Genomic DNA, 22933 nt, shown 5'->3' on the forward strand with positions numbered 1-22933 from the left:
GGGTAAAATAAAAGTATTATTTTAATTGATTTATCTTCATTATTTAGCTTTTAATAAAAATAAAGGCCGAATAAGCTAATACAATGATTTAAAAAATACAAAAACAAACTGTTTATGATAGTATACTTTATTTTATACAATGTTTAACTATAAAAGTTGATAGTTTCAGAGTTTAAATTCTGTAAAATGCAGTTTGCAGAAAACAGTTTAACAGTTACTAGACTAATGATAAGAGAAGCAGCATTTTGAAACTAATTATACAATTGCAACAACAGCTTTATTCCTAAATTTCATTAAAAAAATATACATCACAGTGACTTCTGAGCTAGGAAAAGAAGTGCATTAACTTCATTTGTTTTTCCCTTCTGTAAAGAGAGCAGCCATAACTTTTAATATACCCACATACAAATACCCAATTCATTTATCCTTCAAAATACTATAAACACACAAAGGGGGAACAAAATATACAGCATGTGCTTTTGGTAAACATAGGAATTTGCTTGAAAAAGGGGGGCAGGGCAGACACACAAATCAATCCCACCACTCCCCCCAGTACATAAAAACAAACAAAACCCCTCAACAACTCCCTTCTCCAACCTTGCTGATGGAATTTTTCAAATTCCATAAAGGTTCGAAGTGTGATGAAAAATACTGCCACCCAGAGTAAAGCAAAATCAACTACTAAAACCATACTAATTTGTTCCACACACTAACCTGAAAACAAATTAGAACTGTCAGTAATTACTACTACTGAAAACATGAGAAGCCCAGTGTGTTCCCGTCCCCAATATTAAGAAATTTTTACTTTTCAGTTTCATATCTCCCACTGAGTACAGAATCAAAGGCCATTAGGCAAAGCCAATATGAATCAATATTACACTTGTGCAAAGATGGATTTATAAGACAAATTCTTTGAAACTTCTGTGAGGGATCTGATTAAGAAACTTAGAAACTACAATGCTCTATGAACTCACTCCCTATAGAGTAATTTAAAAATGTTTTAAAGCAACCTAGTAGCTTCTCTACAAGCTCTTTAACATTAATCACTCTGCAGTGTCAATTTCTGTGGCAGATGGTTTACCCAGAAAAAGAATTCACATGAAATAATCATGAAAAAATTTCTCATATATTGCCAATCAAGTAATAAAAACAAACTAAATATCTTTAAGAGGATATTAAATCAAACACACTTTGAGGTAAACTGTAAGCTCAAACTATTATCAATTTGGCAGTAAAGAATTAAATAGTTGACTTTTAGGAAAACAAAGTTGTTCAAAGTAAAAACTAAAGGTTGCACAACTATTAAAAATGTAATGAAAGGATCATTTGATTGGTGTACTATTCAGATGCAAAGGCAGATGAGGTACAATTAATGCTGTTTGATCATTTTCTGAATGTTATTTATATTCTGAAAATAAAATCTAGCTGATTGTCATCTCTCACTTCAACTCCTTCACATATCTGTTCTATTGTAAAAACAACTAACAAAGTTTTTTTTAAAAGGCTTATAAATAATGTTTAGCATGGAATTGCTTCTTTGATGACCAAAACAGAATACTACTTAACGAAATTACTATTTTTTCCCCCTATGGTTATTTGTCTATTATTCTTAGTGGATAAAGCTCCGGGATCAGACAACATAGAAGTATTTTTACTTAGCATGTTTTTTTTTTTTTTAAATATAATTATTAGAAATCCTTTCTTAAACAGCACCTTTCTTGAAGCTCAAATAGTTTAACAAAGACTTTTTAAATGCAGTTTACTGAATTTAAGACAAACAATAACTAATTTAAAATATATTAACATTATACAGCTTGGGGACTCAAGACTCAATTATCTCTAAGGTTTGTGGTCAAAGTCTCTAAGGAATCAACCACCCTGGATTATCATAAACATCTATTACTTTTACCATCAGGGAAAAAATTTGGTAAGACTCTGCTACAGATATTTGTTTCAAGATATTGCAAACAATCATTACCCTATTTGTTATATAAATGGCTACCACAATGCCAAATGTATCATTACTGTTTTAATCAATAACGGGAAGTACTATGCTAATAAGCATTGCTTTGCTCAGTACAAATAACATTGAGTAGCTACTGGGTTTACGAAGGAGCTACCTTGGTAACAGTAGGTATTTGACACTACTGACAAATAGTAAAGTACAAAAGCACTCTAGAGGCAACTACTGATTGGAATTCTGAAATTTCTTTTCAAATGAGGCAGGTTTTGTGTTTACTGTATGTTCAACATTTTATTTAGAAGAGAAATTACAGAATAAAAGGCCACACATCACTAAAATAGCAATATACCACACACAAAATTCTAAACGGACTTTGGATATCTTTAGTGTTTCACACTATAAGCTATCAAATTTTGCTACTTTCTACTCTATGTGGCAATGCTATACATGCCAAGTTAAAATAATGATTAACAGCTACGGTATAAAGCCCCCTGAATAGAAGAAACCAGAGTCATAAACATGCTACAGCCTACTGTGATACATAGATAAAAAAGATGCATTTTCTTGCCAGTTGAAGCTCACAGTTATGAGAGTTAGAGAAGTCAGTTCAAGTTAAAAAAAAAAAAAAACATGCAACATTAATACTCAACTCTATATAGGTCAGTGGCCAAAAAGAGAAATCTAAGTTAATGTGTCAATACTAACAATTTTTAGAATCTGTCTAACATAAAGACCTGCACAAGTGGTATGTTTTAGTGAGAAAACTATTTTTTTCATTTTAGAGAAGGGTAATGGTAATAATAATAATAAAACATTCCCCCAAAGCAAGTTTCATCTCTTCAGACCAACAGCAACACAGAATTGAGAATTACAACCTGATCTTCAAGGTACAGTTCTTGTCAGATGCTGTGTAACAGCAAGCCAAGCCCAATCAGTACATCAACTGAAAAAAAATACTCAACTATATTTATAGACAGTGAAGTAAAACAAAACTAAAGAGGAAAAATATTAATATGAAACAAGCTACCGGTAGAAATATAAAGAGTAACATGAAGTGCAATATAAATATCTATTTTAAAGCACAAATTACTATAAAATCAAAAGTAATGACTTAATATCTCAAGTTATTAGGGTCCCACTTCTGTGTAATTAAAAGCTGCTGCTGCAAGCCTCTGTTATAAATGCTATAGAAAAATCTACACAAGATTTCTTCTACCTAGTGGCTTCTAAGGTTACTTTAATCATGAGAAACACAAGCTTTTGTAACAATGTATTCCAACAATCAGTTATGTTTGTTTCCAACTGGCCGATCACACAAATCAGGGTGTAGAAAAGCATGTTTGCTACTGGCTGATTGTTGCAACACAAAAATGCATACATGAAATAGTTAAACACAGCACACAGTATTACACCAAAGTGTTTTTCTCATTTCAAGTTTATTAAAACTTTTGCAGTACAAATTATCCAGGTTGCAGATTATCAAAAGATCGACTCAATAAAGTCCACATTGGAAAAAAAAAAAAAAGGACAAACATAAACCCAAAACAATGAAAAGAAAACAACATAAAGGGGATTCATCAGCAAGTCTCTAAAACTTAAAATTTGAGACAGAATGGAAATAAGTTTATATACCTCATTCATCCACTTTTGTCTTCATCTGTTCCAGGGCTTGATTCATGATCAAATTTTTTATTTTTATCATGTGTGTGGTCATTTTCTTGACCCTTTGATTTTTGGTTTTCTTTTTCCACTGAGGATCTGGTCTTCTCATCCTCCTTATTTTTCAAAGTTGAGAACTTTAATTCATTGTCCTGACTACTTTGTTTCATTTTTGAGAATGGACTTTGATCTCTATCAGCCTTTTTTTCCCTGTTACTATTTGAGCTACTATGATCACGATTTTTAGAGTACATTCTCTTCTCACCCTCAGAATTCTCTTTTCTGTGTGAACTTTTACTTTCTTGGTTTCTGTATTTTTCTTTGTTTCTGCTTTGACTTTCTTCTCTCTCTGAGCTCCGTGAATCTCTCCTCCTTCTCCTCCTGTCTTTACTTCTTGATCTTCCTGGCGTTGCTCTTCTGTCTCGGCTCCGTGACCTTCCTCTTCTCCTGTACTCCTGTTCTCTGTATCTGTGATACTCCTTGCTTCTGCTGCGATCTCGGTCATGGCTTCTAGACCGCACTCTTCTGCTCCTGTCCCTACTTCTGCTTCGTTCCCTTGTTCTACTATTGTAACTGTGTTTGCCTTTAGTTACATCGCGTTCTCTACTCCTAGACTGTGCACGTCTGTCCTTGTCCTTACTTTTATTATGATCATGCTCATTGCTTTTGGATTCTAACTGTTTAGACTTCTCTTTACTTCTACTCCTTTCCTGATCTTTTCCTTTAGAATCAGACTTTTCTTTTTCTTTAACATTCTCATGATCCCTTTCTTTACTCCTTGACCTCATCCTCTTTTCTTCATGTCTATTATGCTTTGTATCTCTTTCCTTACTCTTGGATTTCTCTTTGCTCTTACTCCTACTTTTCGATTTGGCCCTTTTCTTTACCTTGTTTTTATATTTATCATCTTTTTCTGAATTTCTTCTGATGTCTCTCTCTTTGCTGTTAGATTTATGATCTTTAACTTTCTTTTCCTTTTCACTTTTTCTGTTTGGACTCTCAGAAACATGCCTATGATCAGTTATTTTTTTCTCTTTTACTCTAACTGGGCTTCTTTGATTTTCTTTTATTTCATTTAACTCACTCCTAAAAAAGGAAGAAAAAAAGTTTTGGGGAAAGTTTATTAGGAAAACAATGGTGTCCATTATTGCTGAAATGATATTCTATTTTCCTTAAGACATTCAGAAACAACTGAAATGGCTTTAAATGAAATAATTTTAAATAGTTAAAAAAAATACTTGTTACTGCATTTGAAATAAGAGTTAAATCTTACTTATCCCCTTTGATCCATCTTTCACCACTTGATACCCTCATTCTTTGAGCTCTCTGCATCTCCTGCCTCCAATGTGGAGGAGTCTCACTACGTCTGAAACGATCCCTGGATCTGGATCTAGAAGGAGTTCGATAACGCTTTAAAAAAAGAGGGGAAAAATTAATATATAAAAATATAAAAGCATTATAAAAATTGCTAAAGTGTACATATTTCTAGGTTCAAAAATGTCTGATATTTCCATGCCTTCTAAAATAACTAAATTTCCCAATTGTCAGGTAGGAAATCAATGAGGCATAATGTGGTTTGATATCTTTGCTTTCATTGCTAATGAAATGTGTGTTTATATGTTCTTGTTTTAAATATGTCTTGGGTTTAAGTTCTAAAACAGTAAATATCGATAGCTATATCCCACATCAACAAAAGCTCTTTTGAATCCTCAATCATTTTTAAGAGTGTAAAGAGGTCCGAAGACAAAAAAGTTTGAGAACTGCTATGAGAATAGTTAGGAAGCCCTTTATAGTTCAGAGAATATACAATGGTGAACTGAACTAAGATGGTAGGAGTGGAGCTTGAGAGAAGCAGATACATTTCAGAGTATTTAGGAGGTTGAGGTTGAACAGACAGGATTTGGTGATGGATAAGTTATATAAGGTAGGAAAGAAAAGAGGAGAAACAAAATGATTCTTGGGCTTCAGGTTTAAGTGCTTGCACAGGTGGTAGTGTCTGTCACTGAGACCAGAAATCTAAAGGAGGGTCAGGCCTGAAGAAGTGTTTATGCTTACCATTGTATATGATGAGTTTAAAGTGCCCATTAGGCACCTAAATGGTCATCAAATAAACCTTTGATGCCAGAAAGGCAGATGAAAAACGGACAGTTATCAGCATACAGGTACCCAGTGAAGTTACGAGTGTGATTATATTGCCCAAGAAGCATATGCAAAGTGAGAAGAGTTAGAACCCTGAGGTACTACAATATTTAAACATCAGGTAGAAGAGCATGAACTAGCATTGGAAATTTAAGACAGACTGGCCAGAGACAAGAAGAAAAGATGATGGAAGCAAAGGGAAAAGAGTGTTACAAGGAGGGAGATTAAATAAGACAAAGACTGAAAGGATCCAATGGATTCTGTGACTTGGAACTGACCATAAAGCAAGTGCTGTTTTCAGCAGAATGGCAGAAGACAAACTGAAATGGCTGAGGAACAAGTAGGAAGTGAAGAAATAATATACTAAGTATAGCCACGTTGGTTAAAAGTTTTGAAAAAACAAGAAGATATTTAAATTCTGATGAGGAGAATCCAGTGAAGAGAAAGAGTATGAAATATAAGAATAGGGTTAATTTTTAACAAGCATAGGGACACAGTGGTCAGGAAGTAACAAAGGGGTACAAGAAAGACCTCAATCTCATTTTATACCATGTACATGTAAAATCCATTAACATCCCATGGATTTTCAATGTGGAAGAACCAACACAAAGAAGTTACTATAAAAGGAGAACATATAATTCAACATCCGTATCTACTCTAAATTTTAACTACTTATGTATAAAACAATACTTAAGAAACACTCTAGGATTATTTAAGATAAATGCAATACTATTAGAACTTCTGGGAAAAGAATCACCTACCCTTGGTCCTCTTCCTTTAATTTTCCTGCCAGACCTAGTAACTAAAAGTCGCCTCTGGTATGAAGCAGGCTGGGAGTTAAGTAGATTACTAGAAGGAAGCAGAGGGAAAATTAAAAAACATTATTTTATAAAAATAAATCTGGAGAACATAGCTTTACTGATCTAAACTAATAAATTTAAAGTCTTACATATATAATCAGTGGTTCTCAACCAGGAATGTTATCAATCCTAGTAGTTATCTGGAAAAGTATGGGAGCATTTTTACAACTGTCAATGACTAGAGGGTGCTATTGGTACCAAGTGACAAGTCAGGAATGCTAAAATCTTGTAATGTGTGTAGATGAAGAACTATCCTGTTCCCAAATGCCAACTGTGTCCTGTTGAGAAACACTGTTATATAATCATCACTAAGATGAAGTCAACCTGATAGTGCTAAGGAACTCAGAGTAGGCTACATGCTGTTGAGAGAACAATTTTAAAGCTATCTGATTCTAAAGTATCTTACTATCCTATAAGCAGTTGTTCACTGGTAATAAAACTATAGAGAAATGTAATTAATGTGAATTAAACAGAGACAAGATGGTCTGAATTAGCAAAATGTTTAATATCATGCTTTATACCAGAAAGGGAAACTATTTATTTTCAAATAATAATGAGTTAATATTTAATTAGCACTAACAATATCTGTGTATGTTATATCTGAAAAATGCATTCTAAAGTAGTTCAAATATCTTCTCCTTAATGTTTACTTCCTTAGACACACAATTTCCTATTAACTGAATAAACTCAATCCAATCCATCAAAATTATCCCAATTCAAGTAACCAAGACTTACTTTTATATTTTTACTGTATTGTGAAAGTATAGGGGGAATGTTCAGAATTTTACCACTTTTAAATACATTATTTCCAATTATAAATAAGAGAAAGATACCCTTCTTTTTTTCTATCTTTGGACATAATTATTAAAATGATTCATCAAGAACCAACAACTTCTAATACTAATAATGTGAACTTATGTAGAAAAATTTTCAAAGTACTTGAATATGCTGTCAATTTTCAATACCACAATATTGTAAACCAGGCAAGGAAAACAGCATTTTCCCCCATCAGACAAACTGAAAAATAAAGGTTCTTACTTGCTTAAAAGTTTAATGTATACAAATAACAGAGTAAAACACTTGTTTTAAATGGAATTTGTTTGGAATGCCACTTAACAATATCTTTTTGCCATTTGCAGTGCTTGTTTCTTTTTTTTAATTAATGTAACTTTTATTCAAAAATCTGTCTGAATTAAGTCAATTTATCTTTTCAGCTATGTGGTTAGCAAAAAGGAGCCTTGCTAACATTATCCTATTAAGAAATTTCAATCTTGGGACAAGGTCACCAATTAAACCTTATCTAAAATAAGCAAAAATGGTTTTTTAAAAAAGAAAGGTTCTGTGGTAGAGAATGTAGACCAGTTTATAAAATAAACATATTCACATACCACTCTCTCTCTCTCTCCCTGTTCTTCCTTTCTTTTTCATCAGCTTTAGGAGGACTTTTTCTCATTAGGAATCTATTTTCAGGTATTGGAGGGATTTCTTCTGGACGAACAGTAGACTGGGGTTGTGCTTCAAGATTTTCAGCCTCACTTTCACTAGATGCGCTTTAAAAGAAACACACACAACAAATTCCACTTGGTTATTATGTACCTACCCCGATTTTCCAATTGTTGGTATTTCTTTCCTTTGTAATATGTACAATATATGCATCATTCTGTCCCCGATCTCTGACCAAAAATGCAATTACATGGGGAAAATACTCATTCCTCTGACAAACCAACCAAAAACCAAAACCAAATGTTTCTGTTATCACATTCTCAAAAAATATTTTCCAATAAAATGGAACCAAAATATGATACTTCATGTGCAATGCCCTCTGATAAATTTAAAATACTTGAAAATATAGGTAAAGAAACTGCTTTAGAGGCAACAGGTTTATAAAGATGAGTTTTAGTACAACCATAGATTATTTCAGACAAAACAGGAAAGAAAAGAAATATGCTGACATTATCTGCTTTCTACCCTATGCTATCATAGGAGGAAAAAAAATAAAGAACAAAAAAGCGAGAGACTGCTACAGAAAATAAAACAGTCATTGGTTTCCTATAATTCTCACTAATCTTATATTCCTCCCATAAAATACAAACCTATATAACCAAAAGGTCATTGAATTCAGACAAAATGAACTGAATGGTTTGGTTGAAAATTAAAATGAATGTCCCCAAATTTAATCTATAGACTGTAGAATATCAAAATGGTCTTATACTTCATGCTATGAAACATTTCTCACTATTTTCATGTTCCATATAATTGATCCAAAATCCCAATAGATTTATATATAAACAGAAGGGAATTAGAATACAAAGTCAGTACTGTAAAAGTAAATTAAGACCTTTTCTTGCTTTTCTTTCGCTTCTTCTTTTCTTTCTTGTGTTTACGAGAATTTTTCCTATGTTTCTTCTTTCTTTTTTTTGATTTCTCTTCAGAAGCACTTTCAGAATCAGAAGAATCAGAAGAGGACTGAGAATCGCTTGAACTATCTGAGTCACTGGATGATGATGAGGAGGAGGAGGAGGATTTATGCCTTTTCTTTTCTTCTTTCCTAGCTTTAATAAAAAGCAAAACGGTTTGGTGAACACTTTTTAGACAAACTTTGTAAGTGGAAGTTTAGATTTTTTTGCAGATTCTCAAAGTCCAGTATTTAACACTTAGCTCATCCAGCTATTTGACCTGAGGGGTACAGGAAAGGAGTTAAGACTCAAGATTAGAATCCAGATCTACAGACGCATGGGGCAGAGTTATATTTATATCTAAAGAATTCTGGAAAAGTAATAGGTAAATCTAAAACATTAAACTAAGTTAATTTTAGAAATCATATGAATAACATACTTTTTTAAAGGCACAGAAATAACACTCAAGAATCCCAGATTCTAATCTTTTTGTAGTTTTCAACTTTTTCTCTTATCAATATTGGAAGTACAACTGTAGGAGAGAAGTAATAGAAAAAATACTATGCATGAATGTGGAAAGATAAGAAACACGATTCCACTGGCATGGGCTTATTCAATGTCTGAGTATTCCTCTAATGATTAAGAAATTTAGCTTTGGTTGAACAGCAGACTTACAACAGAGGGTAGTGGTAGTCATTTGCCAATGATTAATAAATATGTTTTGGGGTCTCTACAAAAAGTAATTTCAAATTTAAATTTTATTTTGGGTTAAGGAAGTTTAATTTTAAAAGGGGTCCCAAAACTCAAATGCTTTAAGGATGAGGAAACTAACACAAATAAGTGAGGTTAACCAGGAAATGGAGGAAGATATGACAGACTGGACAGAGCTTCGCCCACCTAACAGTATTCTAATTCCAACCATGGTGGACTTAAAGAAGTGAATTCAACAATCTGATTAAAAAATGGGCAGAGAACCTGAATAAACATTTTTCCAAAGGAGACATACAGATGCCAACAGGCACATGAAAAGATGCTCAACATCACTAATCATCAGAGAAATGCAAATCAAAACAATGAGATAGCACCTCACACCTGTCAGAATGGCTATTATCAAAAAGACAACACATAACAAGCATTGGTGAGGATGTGGAGAAAAGGGACCCCTTGTGCACTGTTTGTGAGAATGTAAACTGATATAGCCAGTATGGGAAGTAGCATGGAGGATCCTCAAGAAGTTAAAATAGCAGTGCCATATGACCCAGCAATTCTATTTCTGGGTATTTATCAAAAAAAAACTAAAACACTAATTCTGAAAGATATATGCAACTCAACCTTCACTGAAGCATTATTTACAATAGCCAAGATATGGAAGCAACCTAAGTGTCCACTGATATGTGAATGGATAAAGAAGATGTAGCGCGCGCGCACACACACACACACGCGCACACGCAATGGAATATTACTTAGCCATAAAAAAGGAAGGACCTCCTACCCCTTGTGACAACATGGATGGATCTAGAGGGTATTATGCTAAGTGAAATAAGTCAGACAGAAAAAGGCAAATACTGTGTGATTTCAATTATATGTGGAATCTAAAAAACAAAACACATGAACAAACATAACAAAACAGAAACAGACTCATAGATACAGTGAAGAAACTAGTGGTTGCCGGAGGAGAAGGCGATTAAGGGGGTGGGGAAATAGGTTTATGGGATTAAGAAGTACAAACTTCCAGTTATAAAATAAGTCATGGGGATGTAGTGTAGAGCACAGGGAATATAGTCAATAATATTGTAATATCCCTGTATGGTGACAGAGAATAACTAGACTTATTATAGTGATCATTTTGTAATGTATAAAAATATCAAATCACTGTTGTATACCTGAAATCAATAGGATATTTTCAGTCCATTATGCCTTAATTAAAAAAGAAGTAAGTGAATTCAGGCTAAAGCTGGGACAATATTGATATATGGATAACTACAATACAGTGGAACAGAAAATACATTAGAATCCAGATATAGGTAAATAAAATATAAATCATTTATCCTTCTTATCATATATGAATTGTTCCACTGGCTAACCAAATAGAAGATGAAGGGAAGATGCTCTTTATCAAAAGTACTCCAAGAATAAATGAATAAGGAATTACAGAGTTAGAATATCACCATTTCACAACTCCTAAGGAGGCACTGCCCACCAATGGCCACTGCAGAGCACAGAGACAACCTGTCCTAAGTGACCCTTGCTCCCATCAAATAGAATTTAAAAAAATCAAAACTATATCTGATCAATTTTCTAGATCTAACTACAAAGTTATATGAAATAGAAGCACAGAAGGAACACATTACATAACAGAAGGATGCAATCCGTAAAATTCAGTGTGTGCAATAATGGGAAAGAAACACTACAGGACAAATGACCTAGCTTGTTCAACAAATAAATCTCAAGAAACATAAAAAGAAATGGTGGGATAATCTATTAAAAACAAAAAAAATTTACAACACCAACCCAAATGTTTGAACCTGATTTGGATTCAAATTCAAACATCAAAAAATTAACATTAACTAAACAATTAGAAATTTGAACACTGTTAAGAATTTCTGACATTTAGGAACATATGTGTATATATGTCTGCATATGATTATGGTACGGTTATTTTTTTCAAAAGAGTCACCTTTTAGAGATAGTGAAATATTTATCAATAAAATGTTATGCCTAGAATTTACTTCAAACAGGAAATGGAGAACTGTCCAAGGACAGGTAACATGAGATTAGCCATAAATTAACTGAAGATGGGTAATGAACATGGGTAATTTGTTATACAATTTCAATCACTTTTGTACATGTTAGTATTTTCCATAATTAAAAAAAAATCAAAGAGAACAAAGACAATATCTTTGGACTGACTGTTGGCTGTTTACAGACCTTAATTGAAAGGGTTAACAGCTGGTTTGTAACCTTTCTGTTAGCTTCAGAACACCTGAGGATTTGGCACTTGGTTGGCACTTGGCCAAATTATTCCTGAAACGTATTTACTTATTTATGACTGCACTGGGGCCTTCTCTAGTTGTGGTGAGTGGGGGCTAACTCTTCATTGTGGTGCACAGGCTTCTCATTGTGGTGGCTTCTCTTGTTGTGGAGCACAGGCTCTAGGCGTGCAGGCTTCAGCAGTTGTGGCACACAGGATCAGTAGTTGTGGCACACGGGCTTAGTTCTAAGCTCCACAGCGTGTGGGATCTTCCCGGACCAGGGATCGAGCCAGTGTCCCTCCCCTGCATTGGCAGGAGGATTCCTAACCACTGCATCACCAGGGAAGTCCCTCTTTTAACTCAGAATTTATAGGAGTGTACTGAGTTACAGAGATAAATGAGAATCTGGCTGGAGTTACTGTGTACTTGCCCAAGGGTCTGTGGTTCACTGTTAAGATTATTTCTCTGATACCGAAGAGATGCTGCTGCACTGGAGAATGGGAACAAGGTATAAAAGCTGAAGGAACTCAAGAGGTAATAGCTTCAATGAACTTATTAGGTAGTCTTCGTCACCCAGTCATGCTCCTCAGGACCACGAACCTATTAAGCTGAGATGCCTAGGATATATGCAAGTTCTGCCTAGAACTCATGACATCTCTAATATGACGCTGCTGTTCAAGCTGTGCTGTTTCCTGTCCTATATCCTTTCTTAATGATAAATAAGCTTAGTGCTGAGTGAAGCCTATCTTGTCTCATGAGTCCAATTGTTTATCTGATACCAAAACCACTGTTGATGGTGAGGCAGTATGGGTATGCAAACTGAAAAACCTACTTGCATACACTAAAAACCTGAGGGGGGAGAATCAAACTTAAAGAAACCTAAGGAAGAAAATAAATTCATAATGCATATGAGTAACTCTAAATACAAATATCTGAGGCCATATAATATGGAGACAAAATAAAAATATTCCACATAAGCACAGAATACAGCTGTTAAAATTACTTGACAAAACATAGTAATGCTCTTCCCCATGATTAACAAAGCTTTATTCACCAGCTCCAATTTATATTTATTTTGCATTGTGATTCTTTCCTGAGAAATACACTGAAGTTGGTTTCGTTAAAAGGCAAGCCCAAGAAGCAAGAAGAACTACAGAGTCCTGCAGCCTGTGCAACGAAAACCACACTCACAGAAAGACAGACAAAATGAAAAGGCAGAGGACTATGTACCAGATGAAGGAACAAGATAAAACCGCAGAAAAACAACTAAATGGAGATAGGCAAAATTCCAGAAAAAGAATTCAGAATAATGACAGTGAAGATGATCTGGGACCTTGGAAAAAGAATGGAAGCAAAGATCGAGAAGATGCAAGAAATGTTTAACAAAGACCTAGAAAAATTAAAGAACAAACACCTAGAAGAATTAAAGAACAAACAAACAGAGATGAACAATACAATAACTGAAATGAAAAATACACTAGAAAGAATCAACAGCAGAATAAATGAGGCAGAAGAATGGATAGGTGACCTAGAAGACACAATGATGGAATTCACTGCCACGGAACAGAATAAAGAAAAAAGAATGAAAAGAAATGAAGACAGCCTAAGAGACCTCTGGGACAACATTAAACACACCAACATTCGCATTACAGGGGTCCCAGAAGGAGAAGAGAGAGAGAAAGGACCAGACAAAATATGTGAAAAGATTACAGTCGAAAACTTCCCTAACATGGGAAAGGAAATAGCCACCCAAGTCCAGGAAGCGCAGTGAGTCCCATACAGAATAAACTCAAGGAGAAACACGCTGAGACACACAGTAATTAAATCGGCAAAAATTAAAGACACAGAAAAATTATTGAAAGCAGCAAGGGAAAAATGACAAATAACACACAAGGAAAGAGCCATAAGGTTAACAGCTGATTTCTCAGCAGAAACTCTACAAGCCAGAAGGGAGTGGCATGATATACTTAAAGTGATGAAAGGGAAGAACCTACAACAAAGATAACTCTACCTGGTAAGGATCTCACTCAGATTCGATGGAGAAATCAAAAGCTTTACAGACAAGCAAAAGCTAAGAGAATTCAGTACCACCAAACCAGCTCTACAACAAATGCCAAAGGAACTTCTCTAAGTGGGAAACACAAGAGAAGAAAAGGACCTACAAAAACAAACCCAAAACAATTAAGAAAATGGTCATAGGAACATACATATGGATAATTACCTTAAACGTGAATGGATTAAATGCTCCAAACAAAAGACACAGGTTTGCTGAATGGATACAAAAACAAGACTCATATATATGCTGTCTACAAGAGACCCATTTCAGACCTACAGACACATACAGACTGAAAGTGAGGGGATGGAAAAAGATATTCCATGCAAATGGAAATCAGAAGGAAGCTGGAGTAGCAATACTCATATCAGATAAAATAGACTTTAAAATAAAGAAAGTTACAAGAGACAAGGAAGGACACTACATAACGATCAAGGGATCAATCCAAGAAGAATATATAACAATTATAAATATATATGCACCCAACATAGGAACACCTCAATATATAAGGCAACCGCTAACAGCTGTAAAGGAGGAAATCAACAGTGACACAATAATAGTGGGGGACTTTAACACCTCACACCAATGCACAGATTATCCAAACAGAAAATTAATAAGGAAACACAAGCTTTAAATGACACAATAGACCAAACAGGTTTAATTGATATTTATAGGACATTCTATCCAAAAACAGCAGATTACACTTTCTTCTCAAGTGCGCACGGAACATTCTCCAGGATCGATCTTGGGTCACAAATCAAGCCTCAGTAAATTTAAGAAAATTGAAATCATATCAAGCATCTTTTCCAACCACAACGCTATGAGATTAGAAATGAATTACAGGGGAAAAAACATAAAAAGCACAAACACACGGAGGCTAAACACTACGTTACTAAATAACCAAGAGATCACTGAAGAAATCAAAAAATACCTAGAAACAAATGACAATGAAAACATGACGATCCAAGACCTATGGGCTGCAGCAAAAGCAGTTCTAAGAGGGAGGGAAGTTTATAGCTATACAAGCCTACCTCAAGAAACAAGAAAAATCTCAAATAAATAATCTAACCTTACCCCTAAAGGAACTAGAGAAAGAAGAACAAACAAAACCCAAAGTTAGCAGAAGCAAAGAAATCATTAAGATCAGAGCAGAAATAATTGAAATAGAGACAAAGAAAACCATAGCAAAGATCAATAAAACTAAAAGCTGGTACTTTGAGAAGATAAACAAAATTGATAAACCATTAGCCAGACTCATCAAGAAAAAGCAGGAGAGGACTCAAATCAATAAAACTAGAAATGAAAAAGGAGAAGTTACAACAGACACTGCAGAAATACAAAGCATCCTAAAAGACTACTACAAGCAACTCTATGCCAATAAAATGGACAACCTGGAAGAAATGGACAAATTCTTAGAAAGGTATAACCTTCTAAGACTGAACCAGGAAGAAACAGAAAATATGAACAGACCAATCACAAGTAATGAAATTGAAACTGTGATTAAAAATCTTCCAAGGAACAAAAGTCCAGGACCAGATGGCTTCACAGGTGAATTCTATCGAACATTTAGAGAAGAGCTAACACCCATCTTTCTCAAACTCTTCCAAAAAATTGCAGAGGAAGGAACACTTCCAAACTCATTCTATAAGGCCACCATCACCCTGATACCAAAACCAGACAAAAATAGTACAAAAAAAGAAAATTACAGACCAATATCACTGATGAATATAGATGCAAAATTCCTCAACAAAATCCTAGCAAACAGAATTCAACAGCACATTAAAAGGATCATACACCATGATCAAGTAGGATTTATCCCAGGGATGCAAGGATTCTTCAATATATGCAAATCAATCAATCTAATACAACATATTAACAAATTGAAGAATAAAAACCATATGATCATCTCAATAGATGCAGAAAAAGCTTTTGATAAAATTCAACACCCATTTATAATAAAAACACTCCAAAAAGTGGGCATAGAGGGAACCTACCTCAACATAATAAAGGCCATATACGACAAACCCACAGCAAACATCATTCTCAATGGTGAAAAACTGAAAGCATTTCCTCTAAGATCAGGAACAAGACAAGGATGTCCACTCTCACTGCTATTATTCAACATAGTTTTTGGAAGTCCTGGCCACGGCAATCAGAGACAAAAAAGAAATAAAAGGAATACAAATTGGAAAAGAAGAAGTAAAACTGTCACTGTTTGCAGGTGACATGATACTATACACAGAGAATCCTAAAGATGCCACCAGAAAACAACTAGAGCTAATCAATGAATTTGGTAAAGCTGCAGGATACAAAATTAATGCACAGAAATCTTTCATTCCTATACACTAATGATGAAAAATCTGAAAGAGAAATTAAGGAAACACTCCCATTTACCACTGCAACAAAAAGAATAAAATACCTAGGAATAAACCTACCTAGGGAGACAAAAGACCTGTATGCAGAAAACTGTAAGACACTGAGGAAAGAAATTAAAGATGATACCAACAGATGGAGAGATATACCATATTCTTGGATTGGAAGAAGCAATATTGTGAAAATGACTCTACTACCCAAAGCAATCTACAGATTCAATGCAATCCCTATCAAATTACCAATGGCATTTTTTACGGAACTATAACAAAAAATCTTAAAATTTGTATGGAGACACAAAAGACCCTGAATAGCCAAAGCAGTCTTGAGGGAAAAAAACGGAGCTGGAGGACTCAGACTCCCTGACTTGAGACTATACTACAAAGCTACAGTAATCAAGACAGTATGGTACTGGCACAAAAACAGAAACATACATCAATGGAACAAGAGGGAAAGCCCAGCGATAAACCCACGCACCTATGGTCAACTAATCTATGACAAAGGAGGTAAGGATATACAATGGAGAAATGACAGTCTCTTCAACAAGTGGTGCTGGGAAAACTGGACAGCTACATGTAAAAGAATGAAATTAGAACACTCTCTAACACCATACACAAAAATAAGCTCCAAATGGATTAAAGACCTAAATGTAAGACCGGACACTATAAAATTCTTAGAGGAAAACATAGGAAGAACACTCTTTGACACAAATCACAGCAAGATCTTTTTTGATCCACCTCGTAGAGTAATGGACATAAAAACAAAAGTAAACAAATGGGACCTAATGAAACTTAAAAGCTTTTGCACAGCAAAGGAAACCATAAACAAGACAAAAAGACAACCCTCAGAATGGGAGAAAATATTTGCAAACGAATCAACAGACAAAGGATTAAACTCTAAAATACATAAACAGCCCATGCAGCTCAATATTAAAAAAACAAACAACCCAATCCAAAAAGGGTCAGAAAACCTAAATACACATTTCTCCGAAAAAGACATACAGATGGCCAAGAAGCACATGAAAAGCTGCTCAACATCACTAATTTAATTAGAGAAATGCAAACCAAAACTACAATGAGGTATCACCTTACACCAGTTAGAATGGGCTTCATCAGAAAATCTACAATCAAATGCTGGAGAGGGTGTGGAGAAAGGGAACCCTCTTGCACTGCTGGTGGGAATGTAAACTGACACAGCCACTATGGAGAACAGTACGGAGGTTCCTTAAAAAACTAAAAATAGGGCTTCCCTGGTGCACAGTCGTTGAGAGTCCACCTGCCGATGCAGGGGACATGGGCTCGTGCCCCGGTCCGGGAAGATCCCACATGCTGCGGAGCGGCTGGGCCCGTGAGCCATGGCCACTGAGCCTGCGCGTCCGGAGCCTGTGCTCCAGAACGGGAGAGGCCACAACAGTGAGAGGCCCATGTACCGCAAAAAAAAAAAAAAAAAAAACCTAACTAAAAATAGAATTACCATATGATCCAGCAAGACCGCTACTGGGCATATACTCAAGAGAAAACCACAATTCAAAAAGACACATGCGCCCCAATATTCATTGCAGCACTATTTACAATAGTCAGGTCATGGAAGCAACCTAAATGCCCATCGACAGACGAATGGATAAAGAAGTTGTGGTACATATATACAATGGAATATTACTCAGCCATGAAAAGGAATGAAATTGGGTCATTTGTTGAGGCGTGGATGGATCTAGAGACTGTCATACAGAGTGAAATAAGTCAGAAAGAGAAAAACAAATATCGTATATTAACGCATATATATGGAACCTAGAAAAATGGTACAGATGAACTGGTCTGCAGGGCAGAAATTGAGACACAGATGTAGAGAGTAAACATATGGACACCAAGGGCAGAAAGCTGCGGGGTGGTGGTGGTGGTGGTGTGATGAATTGGGCGATTGGGATTGACATGTATACACTGATGTGTATAAAATTGATGACTAATAAGAATGCGCTGTATAAAAAAATAATAATAAATAAGATACAAGGATATATTGTACAACACAGGAAAAAAAAAAAGACCCACTTCAGACCCAGGGACTCATACAGACTTAAAGTGAGGGGATGGAAAACGATATTCCATGCAAATAGAAATCAGAAGAAAGCTGGAGTAGTAATACTCATGACAGATAAAACAGACCTTAAAATAACGTTTTAAGAGATAAAGAAGGACACTACAAATGATCAAGGGATCAATCCAAGAAAAAGATATAATAATTATAAATATATATACACCAACACAGGAGCACCTCAATCCATAAGGCAAATGCTAACAGCTATAAAAGAGGAAACTGAGAGTGACACAATAATAGTGGGGGACTTTAACACCTCACTTACACCAATGGACAGATCATCCAGACAGAAAGTTAATAAGAAGCACAAGCTTTAAATGACACAATAGACCAGATAGATTTAATTGATATTTATAGGACATTCCATCCAAAAATAGCAGATTACACTTTCTTCTCAAATGCGCATGGAACATTCTCCAGTATAGATCACATCTTGGGTCACAAATCAAGCCTCAGTAAATTTAAGAAAACTGAAATCATATCAAACATCTTTTCCGACCACAACTCTATGAGATTAGAAATAAATTACAGGGGAAAAAATGTAAAAAACACAAACATGTGGAGGCTAAACAATATGTTACTAAATAACCAAGAGATCACTTAAGAAATCAAAGTGGAAATCAAAAAATACCTAGAGACAAATGACGAGGACAGGATGATCCAAAGCCTATGCGACGCAGCAAAAGCAGTTCTAAGAGGGAAGTTTATAGCAATACAATCCTACCTCAAGAAACAAGAAAAATCTCAAATAAACAATCTAACTTTACCCAAAAAAAAAAAAAAAAAAAGCAAGCCCATTCTCCCCACCTAATGTATTAAATATATTTCAAATAACCATTATTTAGTTTTCACTTCACTTTTCATGTAAGCATTTGAGCGAAGCAAAATATCACAACAATATAGAAGATCATAAAAAAGATTTATAACTATTTTTAGGGTAATATAATCTGCCCAAGTATTAGACGATATGAACTATGAAAGGAAAATAGGGGCTTCCCTGGTGGCGCAGTGGTTGAGAGTCCACCTGCCGATGCAGGGGACACGGGTTCGTGCCCTGGTCCGGGAAGATCCCACATGCCACGGAGTGGCTGGGCCTGTAAGCCATGGCCACTGAGCCTGCGCGTCCAGAGCCTGTGCTCTGTGACGGGAGAGGCCATAACGGTGAGAGGCCCGCGTACCGCAAAAAAAATTAACTAATTAATTTTTGAAAAAAGGAAAATAAACTGTGTTTTTAGGGAGGATGCCTTGGAATAGAACCTAGAAAGCTCTAAGGTTGAAAGGCTCCCTCTTTTCATGTTTCTCAACATTATTTTTTAGTGAAATTTAATTTATGTCCCCTTTTCCTATGAATCTGCTCAGAAAAAAAAGATAAAATGACTGAGAAAGAGCAGTTAAAAACAGAAGAGTAAGAAGAAAAAAATAGAGACACGCCAATATCAATAATAGTTCTAACAGAATGTAGCTTGAGTGTCAAAATTTGTGTTAACCTAAATTTAAAAATATGACTTAGGCACATCGGGAATCTGAAATTTTATCCTTCTCAGATCAACAAGTATGTTTAAGTGAATAGTACATAGATATATATTTAACATGATGCCAGGACATGGAGAGAAAGAACTGTAGAGTATAAATGGGGAAGTTCCATAGCAAACTTCTGCCTTCACAGAGTTTACTGTCTATTTGGAAAATAAGACCAACAAGTGTGAATTTAACAGCAAACAGCATCTGAAAACATACATTGAGTTGTAATAAATTTTCTAGAAACTCTGACTGTAAATTGTATATGGATTTATTAGTGAATATGGTCAATAAGGACAAGAGTAAAGTAGAAAAGGTTTGGAGAAGCACAGTCAGTTCTGCTGTTAGACAGCATATGCATTTCTTTTTTTTTTTTTAATTTTTTGGCCCTGCTGCGTGGCATGTGGGATCTTAGTTCCCCAACCAGGGATCGAACCCACGCCCCCTGCACTGGAAGTGCAAGTCTTAACCACTGGACCGCCAGGGAAGTCCCCCAACATATGCATTTCTATAAATCACTGTGCCATGAAAAACTGTACAATAAAAACCACATGGCTTATAGGAAAAATGGGGTTAGGGGCACAAAACTCAAAAACTTCATCAGTGACACATTAAAAAAAAAAGATAGGAAACTAATAAAAATAGCAACAGAGGGCTTCCCTGGTGGCGCAGTGGTTGAGAGTCCGCCTGCCGATGCAGGGGACATGGGTTCGTGTCCCGGTCCGGGAAGATCCCACATGCCATGGAGCGGCTGGGCCGTGAGCCATGGCCGCTGGGCCTGCGCGTCTGGAGTCTGTGCTCCGCAACGGGAGAGGCCACAACAGTGAGAGATCCGTGTACCGCAAAAAAAAAAAAAGAAATAGCAACAGAGCTTTCACACATGTTAAATAGTTAAGAAATACATAAATACGACAATTAAATACAGCACTTTGAGAAAATCATGGGTTTGCTTGTGGAAGTGAATGTCAGTAGGGCTATAGCTTGTGAGTTACTGTAAAGTTAGTGCAAGGGGGGTGATATGAAATTAGATGGAAAGTTTTAGTACAAACTGTACTTAGGCGTGGCTCATAACACACGTGATGAACTGAGGTAGCTTAGTAGATGTGTGAGGTGTGTGTATGTGTAAATTTTTTTGGGGGGGGGGCCGTGTTGTACAGCTTGCAGGATCTCAGTTCCCCAACCAGGGAATGAACCTGGGCCATGGGGCAGTGAAAGTGCCAAATCCTAACACCAGGCCACCAGGGAACTCCCCTGGATATGTGTAATTTTTGTGTATTCCTGTAAAGCTGTTCAACTGCGTATGGTTTTCTGCACTCAGTATTTCTTGTAGACAAGAGCATGCATAGGCAAAGGTGAAACTGATGTTATGTTCAAATTGTCTTCTAATGTATCAACTGAATGGAATAAATGCATGCTTTCAAAACAAGCAGTACAGCAGAACTGACTATGTTAGGATTTGAAATAGGGGCAGGAAAAAGTAGTGTGGAGTAGTATCTGTAGAGTGCTTACAATGTGCTAGTAAGCACTGAACAAACTCCTTTATAGGTGTAATTTAAGGATGAGTAGATTCTGGATATAAAAGGGAAGATTTATTTTACAACACTTTAGAAGTATGAAGAAAGGAATGGAGAAATTGTGAAGATGGAATAGATTCATCTCTTCCTATCCTCCTGCTAAGTGTAAGTAGAAATCCTAGACATAATACAAAAAGAAACAAACATAAGAAGACTCTGAAAGGTAGAAAGAAGGCAGAGTGGCCAGGGATCTCTGGATTTGAAGGTGACATGGTGGTTTTCAATCTGTCTCCCATATACCTTAGACATCACGCTGAAGAAGCCTGCAACTCAGAAATGCCAACGGACACAGGTTTGTAAAAGCCCCAAGAAAGGCCTGCTCTCTCCAGACAGAGAAATAGAAAAAAGATGGTTTAGCAGGACAAAAAAATTGTCACCAATACCTGCTTTACTGTAAGCAAATACTAAGGGGGAAAATTAAAAAAAAAAAAGTTCACCAACTCCCTCTTGGCTCTATCAGCAGAGACAAAGTAGAGAATTTGGATTTCCGGTACCCTCCCCTTCAAGCAGTGTGCCCCTTCCCTTGCCAGAGTGATGTGAGTAGAGACAAAGTGGGAAGCCTGGGCTTCAGCTCCCCTCACTGCACCAGCAGGTGGCACAGATTTCAGAGAAGGAAGCTAGAGAAAAAGATTCTTTAAATTTACAGATGAAGTCCTGGGGAGGAGACCCCCAAGTTAAACTGACCAGAACTAATATGGCAAAAGGTTTGAGAATTAAACTACAGTGTTGAATAGCATCCGGTTTTTCAGTAGCATACAAATGAAACCAGAATAGTACTGCAAGGGCTCTGGAAATTGAATTATCATTGAAACCACAATCTACAAAAGGAGGCCAGGACCTAAATGCTAAACCTATATAAGGTGACTGCCTGCTAAAAATAGAAAACATAAACAGAATCCAGAGTTTCATAACATACAATACCCCAAATTTCCAGGACAAAATTAAAAAAATATATCACTAATAATTTCAAGAACCATTTTCAAGGAAAATCACAACTTAAGAAAGAAAAAACAATCAAAAGACACCAACACCCAGAAGACTCACATGTTGGAATTAACAAGGATTTTTAAAAAGCCATCTTAAAAATGCTTCCCCAAGCAATTATTAATGTTCTTTAAACAAATGAAAAGAGTTTAAAAATCTCAGGAGAAAAGAAGATATAAAGTATCAAAAGGAATTTTAGAACTGAAAAATACAATGATACAATAACTGAAATAAAATGTGCTCAATATCAGAGTGGGGATGACAGGGAAACTGTTGGCGAACCAGAGACAGACCAATAGAAATCACCCAACCAGAACATCAGAGAAAATTAAAAAAACAAACAAAAAATGAACA

The 22933-nt window shown here is 35.6% G+C and overlaps 1 protein-coding gene across 5 annotated transcripts in view; it reads right to left on the reverse strand.

Annotated features, from left to right (window-relative positions):
• Positions 1-109: 109 nt before the first annotated feature.
• The window catches only part of PPIG (peptidylprolyl isomerase G), a 44410-nt gene continuing 21586 nt past the window's right edge, over positions 110-22933 (reverse strand). For all 5 annotated transcript variants that reach the window (XM_030852409.2, XM_060302283.1, XM_030852412.2 and 2 more), the window contains exons 10-14: positions 8960-9173; positions 8010-8171; positions 6523-6610; positions 4896-5032; positions 110-4708 (exon numbers count right to left, since the gene is read on the reverse strand). In XM_030852409.2, the coding sequence (XP_030708269.1) occupies positions 3601-4708; positions 4896-5032; positions 6523-6610; positions 8010-8171; positions 8960-9173 (1709 nt within the window). In that variant the 3' untranslated portion in view covers positions 110-3600. The remainder of the gene's footprint in view (positions 4709-4895; positions 5033-6522; positions 6611-8009; positions 8172-8959; positions 9174-22933) is intronic.

The sequence above is a fragment of the Globicephala melas genome, chromosome 7, assembly GCF_963455315.2.
Source record: "Globicephala melas chromosome 7, mGloMel1.2, whole genome shotgun sequence".
Lineage (NCBI taxonomy): Eukaryota > Metazoa > Chordata > Mammalia > Artiodactyla > Delphinidae > Globicephala > Globicephala melas.